The 8,885-nt window shown below is 36.0% G+C and overlaps 1 protein-coding gene across 1 annotated transcript; it reads left to right on the top strand.

Annotated features, from left to right (window-relative positions):
• The first annotated feature begins 965 nt into the window (after positions 1-965).
• On the top strand, positions 966-2,934 carry LOC126721906 (aminomethyltransferase, mitochondrial-like). Its single transcript, XM_050424985.1, has 3 exons — positions 966-1,536; positions 2,158-2,276; positions 2,592-2,934. Exons 1-3 carry the CDS (start codon positions 1,462-1,464, stop codon positions 2,932-2,934), a joined length of 537 nt encoding a protein of 178 aa, XP_050280942.1. The 5' UTR covers positions 966-1,461.
• The last annotated feature ends 5,951 nt before the right edge of the window (positions 2,935-8,885 follow it).

Below are 8,885 nucleotides of genomic sequence, written 5' to 3'. Positions count from 1 at the left end.
AAGATCTGACCCGAAATAATGAAACGACGGCGTCTACTGCTTCAGCAGCAACAACGAATGCAAAATACAAGCTGATGTCGCTAGCGAAGCTTCCGATCTCAAGGTCCACGTGTCTCACGATCCCACCTGGGTTCAGTTCGGCGTCGTTTCTCGAATCCCCTGTACTCCTCTCCAACATGAAGGTCTGGTCTCGCTCTCTCTCTCTCTCTCTGATGCCACACAAAACATCCAAAATAATTCATAGCAAACCCAAACCACAAACATAGCAAACCCAAACTCAGAATCCTTAGATCGGAGACCCAAATCATGAAATTAGACACAAAGATGAACCGATCTAGGCTGAGTTTGAATTGATCTCACGGTGGCTCGTGATGGTTGCTCATGATGGTGACGATCTGGCAAAAGGGATGAGAGAAAGAAAAAACGCCTGAGAGAGAAACCGATCTGGCAAAGGGAGGAAAGAGAGAGAGAGAGAGAAAAAAAAAAACGAAGGCCCGATCTGGTGGTTGCTCGTGATGGTGATGACTGGTGTGGTGGTGGCGGCTTGTGGAGGAGCAATGAAGGGTCAGTGAGAAGAGAAAGCTCTGGGTGAAAGAAAAAAAAATGAAGAAGGAGAAGAGACAGAGAGAAGAACAGGTTGGAGTGAGAGTGCCAAACTGATTTTTGGAGAGAGACGTTATGTGATGGGACAAGTCATACGGGTGGGTCTTATTCTTTGCTTAATTTTACAAAAATGCCACTGAAACTCAATTATCAAAAACTGAAAACACCAAAATCCTGTTTTCATTTTCCATCATCCACATCCAAAATTTTGAGTATTTGAGTCATGAAAACAATGATCCAAAACTAAGCCAAATAGGTGGTCATCTGTGGGACCCACTCGGTTTGGATGATAGATCATGAAAAATAAGTGATATCACTCAGTTTTCATGCTATCCAAACATGTCTTATGTTACTTGTCTTGATTTATTATTTCTTTTGTGTTTGTGTGTATGATGATTTACACTCAAGAATTAACCCCCAAAAGGTATAGTTTTAATTTACTTAGAGCCAAAGGTACAGTACTAGTTTCCCCGACACACCTCACTCTCTCCTGAAGGGCCATAGGCTAATAATTAGTAGACTATTTTGCCCTCCTCACAACAACATAATTTGCTACAAACTATGAAGGTTTTGGAGCCAATTTGGGGGGATGGATATGTAAATTAAGATGTTTACCTGTGTGAACCATGTTACCTTGTGTTTCTGTTTATGCCAATATAATTGGTGCCCTGCCAATTATATTGTGATTCATAGGGAACATGTTTGACAATTAGTAATGGTGATACTTTTATTTGTCTTGTAAAGCTGTTGATGCTGGCTATGAAGTTGTTTCTTTTATTTGATTTTAGTTTCAGTCATTACTATAACCATGAAGTGGCATTTCACTAGCAAGCCAAATACTTTCCTCACATTGAGCATATGAAGGCATTTAAGGCCATAGGTGGGGATGTCTCATGGCACATACATGATGAGAGGTCTCTTCTTGCTCTCCAGGTCAATCCTAGATTCCTCTTATGCCTTTAAGTTTTTGCCTTGGATTTTATTATTTTCTTACCTTGAAATATGCATGTCAGCTGCTGCAATTTTCATGATGTTTTTTTCCCCCTTCGGCTACTCAGAGTTGTTCCTATGTATGTCTAGATTTAGTGTCCAAGGAAACTGCAAGGACTTAATTTCCTTTTGTTTATATTGTATTTATTCATATAACATGGGCTGACTTCTTATGATATGATTGGCCCAGCTCAAATGTGTGGCAGATTTTCAACCAAAACAGTACTCTATACACCGTTTTTCCTTTGTTCCTTCTTGTTCTCTTCCTCTTTTTGTGTCTCCTCGTATCGAAAAATAAAATTCTCTTATCAAGATATCATAAATACTATAGCCGAAAGATAGTGGGTTTGATCTTTGATGTTGAATTGAAATCAAAATATGAAATTATCATGGAAAGTTATTACAATTGCAACAGCTAGAGAGATACTGGGTTTCATGTTTAATTGAAACTTGGTTTATATTTGTATGAGCCATTCAAAACATATTGCTATGATTTGGGAAAGAATTGGGTTTGTGGATGTATACTGATTGGGAGATACTGCTTCATCGATTTCTATTTTGCAGGGTCCTTTGGCTGCTCCAACTCTTCAGCACCTGACAGAAGAGGACTTGAGCAAGTTTTACTTTGGGGAGTTCCGAATTTTGGATATTAATGGTGTGCACTGCTTTCTAACTAGGACAGGGTATGCTTCTTCTCAGTTTCATTTCTCTACTGACAATTTGTCTATATTCGGTTTGGTCCTATATTGATTACAGGGCTTGTATGCATTCCTCCATTGAATGAGAAGATGAGTGAAGCATGATTATGTTCTGTTTTTTACCTATCCATCTTGACATCACAACAAAGCATTGTTATCAAGAGCATAGGGTGCAAATCTATGATACTCTTATTTGCCCCCATAAATGAATACACCTTAGTTTTTTTTTTTTTTTCTCATCTGTAGGAGAGAGCCGTGAAGGACAGTTGATCATCCTTGTCTCATTTTTGAGATTTTCAGGTACACTGGTGAAGATGGTTTTGAAATCTCAGTGCCTTCAGAGAATGCTTTGGATCTTGCCAAAGCAATCTTGGAGAAATCTGAAGGGAAGGTAAGGTTTACTGGTCTGGGTGCTAGAGACAGTCTCCGACTTAAAGCTGTGCTCTGCTTATATGGTAACGACATGGAGCAACATTTAACTCCTGTAGAGGCAGGACTCACATGGGCTATTGGGAAGAGAAGAAGGGCTGAAGGTGGTTTTCTAGGTGCTGAGGTGATACTTAAGCAACTTGAATCGGGTCCAACTGTCAGGCGTGTTGCATTTTTCTCTTCAGGACCGCCTCCTAGAAGCCGGGGATTCTAGCATTTTGCCCTTATTTTTTTAAAAAAATTTAGCAATATGCCCCCATTTTGAAACTATTTAGGTCCATCTCGATTGGTTTAAAATCGAGTTATGCCAAATGTGAATGTTCAATATGTGTGTAAAAACACCCTTGAACATTTAGACCCCCAAATTACAAATTATCAATTCAAGCTTATCAACAAACAATGTATGTGTGGAAAATGTAAATAAGCTAAAACAAAATTGATAACATAATTTAAACCAAATAAAATCACATCCACAGTAGAAATTAAATGGCAAAGATTAAGGGAAGAGAGATGCAAACACAAAGACAACACAGTGAAATGTTATCGAAGAGGAAACCGAATTCCTCGGCGTAAAACCTCTACGCCACCCTTCAAGCGGTCAATAATCCACTAAAGAATCAAGTTGGGATACATGAACAGCAGAAGACCCTCCAAGCCTAATCTACCCAGTGTACCTAAGCCCTCCAAGCTCCTACTCCAACGAGGTTACGCCGAACCTATTTCTTCTTTAGCTTACTGGATTCCGCTATAGCCCATAGCATCAATCAATGTGAATTGGTCCCTTCCTAATTGCTTCCCAAAGCACCAAAAAGCCTTCTCACAGATGTGGGTATGGTGAGAAAATGATTTGGTAAAGAACCTCTCAAGGATGTAACAATGGAGAGGGTGAGAGTTGAGGAATTTGAAGAGTCACTATGTCAAGATTGTGGATGAGTCAATCATGTTTTCCTCTAGGGTTTCTCTCTCAAAATTCTCTCTGGAAGCTCTTTACATTTCGTGGGTATAAGGGGTATTTATACTGGAGTGAGAAAGGAATGCGAAGAGTCAGTTTTTCAAAACAGAGCTGGCTGGCGACTTTGCATTACGACTTGACTGAGTCGCGAGTTCAAGCCGCGAGCTAACTGAATGGCCAGTTTGGACTTTTTGCCCTGTAGTGCTATAGCTGGCATGACGGCTCAGCTTCTCTGCATGCTTCACTCGTGTGCATCTTCTGGCAGCTTGTCAGTCACGAGCCACCCGCGAGATCCAGTCGCGAGTCCCTGCTTCAGTGCACAGTCTTGAGCATTTCTTCACACTCTCTCACACACTACCCTTACATGATTCCCACCTAAATACGGGGTTTCTAAATGCTGAATTACAAGCAAATTTGGCACGGAAAAAAGCCAACAAGATGGTTGATTATATTCAACCTTACAATCTCCCCCTTTGGCTATTCTGTGACAAAACCCTACAACAAACTCTAGACTTAACATGTGAGTTGTGAACAGTTGAACAAAACTCACTCACACCTAACTCTAGAATCTGTGAAGCTCTTGAACCATAAGAACAAGTATCTCCTAAAACACAACAACACAGTATGATCATTGTATGCAGAAAACTTGTAATGCATATGGAGCAAGCACAATGCGATCAAGCAAGATGGAATTAAGCAATAAACCATGGCTTGACCAAAAACGAACAATCACTATAAATAGTGATCATAATGGTCATTCACATACGGAATGAACATCCGAACATGCAAGCTAATAAGCTTAATGCAAAGTATTATTTGCATGTCCAACACTTAACCGATACATAAACACTAGGTAAATGCATCAAGGATAAAAATCCAACAAAGGGCACAAGAGTGATGTACTTAAAGAAAATGCAAAACATTAATCAACAAGTACTACGCCACAAAGCAAGGGGTACAAAACCCAAAGTACATAGAAACTGACAATAAACTAAGTCATGTGATAGTAAATAAACAAAGCATTAAACATAGGCAGCTCCTGCTCAACATCAACTCCTGCTCAACATTAGTACTCCCCCTTTCATCATTATCTCCCCCTTTTTGTCATGGAATAGCTAGTTCTCATTTTCTTCTTGCTTCCTTTGGATTTGGCCCAATTGGGTTTGGAGAGAAGTGAACTTCATCTCACAATGGATGTGGTGATGGTGCAGAAGAGTAGCAAGTCTGGACATCTTGGTGCTTATGTCGTGGACATATGTTGCTTTTTTTTTTTTTTTCAGCAGAAATCTTCTACCGCTTCAAAATCTCTAAACTCTTCAATATATGAACGCCACACTTTTGCATGAATCCCAATACGAGACTAACCAATGATGCATGACTCCTAGTAAGTGAGTAAAGAGAAGTTTCAAATCTAGTACAAAACTTTTGTCCCTAGACTCTATAATCCCTATAAATGAACTTACAGCAGAAATCTTCTACCGCTTCAGAACCTCTAAACTCTTCAATATATGAACGCCACCCTTTTGCACGAATCCCAATACAGGACTAACCAGTGATGCTTGACTCCTAGTACGTGACTAACTCCAGCAACTTGAAGATGTTGTTGGCTGCAAAGTTCTTCACTTCATTAACAATGAAGATCAAGAAGCACTTGGTTACAAAACCCTAAGGCGTAAAAGATACAATAACTTCTTGTAGAGAGAATAAGGCATTAGGTCACTTTTTGCATGTGTTCTCCCTGTATTACGGCTTTTAAAATAAGCTTTATATATGTCTAGGGTTGTGAAAAAAAAAAACTCTACACATTGGAAATTCTGATTTCGTAGATCTCGACAGATTCAGCTTTTGTTGAGCTTCGTTCTTTAATCACGATAGATACTGTTTCTATCGAGGTATCTGTCGAGCTTTAATGAACAACTTTTCTTCACTTGTTTCTTGGTCCAATCTTCATGGGTTTAATACTTGGCTTGAACAACATATTTCTTGAAACACTAAATTCATCCTAGATCTACCTAATTAAAAGTAAAGTGCATTTTGTCAAAGAATTAGCCAGTTACATAAAATATGTCCCTAACAATGACATCTACTCAATGAACATATGTTAGACTAAAAAAAGAACTAATATCATTGATTGACTAAATAAATAGTAAAAGATTGCAAAATGCATAAATATAATTGTAAATAAATATATCACTTCAATTAACAGTGCCTAAATAGAATTATTTAGGGTAAATTTCATTAACTACCCGTATTGGGCAAATACTAAGTCCAAAACATTTTAAAACAAACCAATTTAATCCATGCGCACAATTTAGTCCTTAAACTATGTCAAAGACGTTACTCACACTCTCTAACTCTCTTTTCCTCTCCTCTCTTATCTGTCATCCCTTTCCCACGGATCTCAAACCAAAAAATACCCACCATAACCCACAAATACCTACAAATGTTCTTGTTGTTGTCATATTCTTGGTGCCAAAATAATTGATTTGGCACATTCTTAGACCCAAGATTGAAATTAACAAATTCTCTCTTTTCTCTTATCTTGTGTCTCTCTCAAACCACCATGACCTCCTAAACTCAGTTGGCGTGACCCACAATCACTAATTGGCATAACCCACAGCCACCACGATCTCTATTAAATCTGGGTTCCTCTACTCTATGGATGAGGATCAACTTGGGTATAGTATTTGTCGGGTTTGCTAGGTTTGATTTAGTATTTTTCTATGGGTTGGCTTTCTTTTTTTTCATTTTGAAATGGTGGTGGTGGTTTTCTAGTTGGGGGTCTCATTGATGATTGGTTAATATTTGAGAAGAGTTGCGTTTTGATTAAATTTTTGGTGTTTCTAGGTGTGGGTTTATGAACGGTGTGTGTGTTTTTTGGGTGTTGTGTATTTCCTGTTTATGTGAACAATTTTTTTTGTGGGTATGAATTCAAATATGATCTCTATTCTACTTGGATACTGTTTTTGTTGGGTATCCTTTTAGATCTACATGGCTAGGTGGTTTGGGTGGCTAGAATTGGTTTAGTGTGGTTTGGTTTTGCCATGGGTGTTCGGATTGGTTTGATTTGGGTGGCTATGAGTGCAGGATTGCAGTGGTTTGAATTTTGATTTATGGTTTTGGTTTGTAGTGCTGGGCTTTGTAGCGATGGTGGTGAGGTGGTGGTTGTGGTCTCAGCTAGTAGATCTGTGGGCTATGGTGGGTTTTGTTTTTATGTTTGAGATCAAATGAGAGAGGAGTAGGAGAAGTGACAAAAGGGAGAGAGTCAAGAATGGTTAATGTTCTTGACACAGTCTAGGGACCAAATTGTGCATAGGGTATTTGTCCAAATTTGCTTGGTATTTGTCCAAATCTGCTTGGTATTTGTCCAAACCTCAGGGATAGTTAATGAAATTTAGCCAGTTATTTAAAAGCTAAAATTGTAGATAAGTGGACTTGCTTTAAAACCCAAACAATATAGATCTGTCTTGTTCATTCTTGCTATCCCATGAAATTGTTTTTAACTCTAAGGAATGACACTACTAATAGAGAAATTGTTGTTACTTCATAATGTATCTTCCTTTTAATCTTACAACCCTTGTTATTTTGGCATTGTTAAACTATTTACCCAAAAAAATATATGGCAAACAACTATATATATATACAAAACAAAAGTTTTTGACTTTTGGTTGACCTATCCACAATTTTCCACATCAGCATTTTTTTATTTATATTTTTTTATTTGATTTAATTATTTTGATTTTATATCACCCAATTGCAGAAAATTTATTAATATTTTTTAAAAAAAAATTAAATTTAGTTGTTTGGTACCATACAACTACTATACTTAAAGGAGACCTAAATTATCACCTAATTAGGGAATTTTTAGATAATCCTAACAAACCATATAATAACTCCATTAATATAAATCTATCCCAAAAAAGGGAATACATATCCATTAATTTGATAATTTCTAAGTTGATGACATTTATAAAAAATAAAAATAAAATAAATAAAATAAAATAAAAATTCTATCATATTTCCCTATATCTATCAATCACGTTTTCTTTCTATTCTTTTTTTCATTTTTTTTTTATATTAACGTTGATTAGAAATTATAATTTCTATAGGATTTAAACTCTATAATTATATCAAGTGAGACTCAACAAATACATATCATTTTTAATTTCAATAGGATTTAAATTTTATATCAAATGGACTCTACCAACATATTCATCATTTTAAAAAAAAAAAAATTAACTAACCAAATTTGATTAGGAATCCATAATCCTAACCAAATTTGATTAGGAATTCATAACCCTATATTATATTATAAATAGTTTTTTAGGGATTATTTGTTACAATTTCAACTCCGCTTTTCATTCCTATATTATATTTTAAACATTTTTTTTTTTTGGATTATACTTCCAACACCACTCTACTGTACAGTCTCCTGCATTGATTTTGGTTCTTGGAGCACCTTTAAAACAAAAGGTATGTAAAGTTTTATTTTTTATTTTTTTTTAATTAGGTTTAATGTTAACATATATGAGAGATGTCAATTAGAAAAAGTTTGATGAAACATAAAAGGAAAAAGAACTAAGAAAATATATAATTTGGGAAAAAAAATAGTGACTATATTAGGCAAAGTCTTTTGGAGATTGTTGTCTTTTTTTTTTTTTTTTTTTTTTTTTTTTTTTTGGAATTCTTTATGTTCATGTGTATGTATGTGTTGGGTTTAATTGAATTGGAATTATCTTTGAAACTTTGGTTTCAATTGAATAATGAAAATGGCAGAAGAAGTATGTTCCACTATTTGGAGTCTTCTGTATATGTGTTGTTGTAATTTAAACTTGGTATTTGAATTGTTAAATTGTTAATACACAATTTCATTGTTCATCTATTAATCATGAATAACAATATTGCTATTTGCAACTATAACACCCCAAATATTTTTTTTTAAAAGCAATTTTTCCAATGAGAATAATATCTAAATTGGACTTTTTTTTAAATTAGTGTGGTTAACTATTTCATGGAGGAGTTTTGAATATTTGGGCATGTGATAGTATTTAGTTAATTTTGGAATGGGCTAATTTAAATATGGGAGAAACTTTAAGGGTAAAGTTGTAATTTTGATCCCAAGATATTTTGGAACAAGTGGTCCACAATGCTCCCATCAACAGAGCCTCTTTCTCTTATCACCATATGTATGCCCCTTCTCTCTATTGCTCTAT

The sequence above is a fragment of the Quercus robur genome, chromosome 4 (assembly GCF_932294415.1).
Source record: "Quercus robur chromosome 4, dhQueRobu3.1, whole genome shotgun sequence".
Classification (NCBI taxonomy): Eukaryota; Viridiplantae; Streptophyta; class Magnoliopsida; order Fagales; family Fagaceae; genus Quercus; species Quercus robur.
The sequence above is the reverse complement of the archived record's forward strand: the minus strand, read 5'-3'. Positions and strand labels throughout refer to the sequence as shown.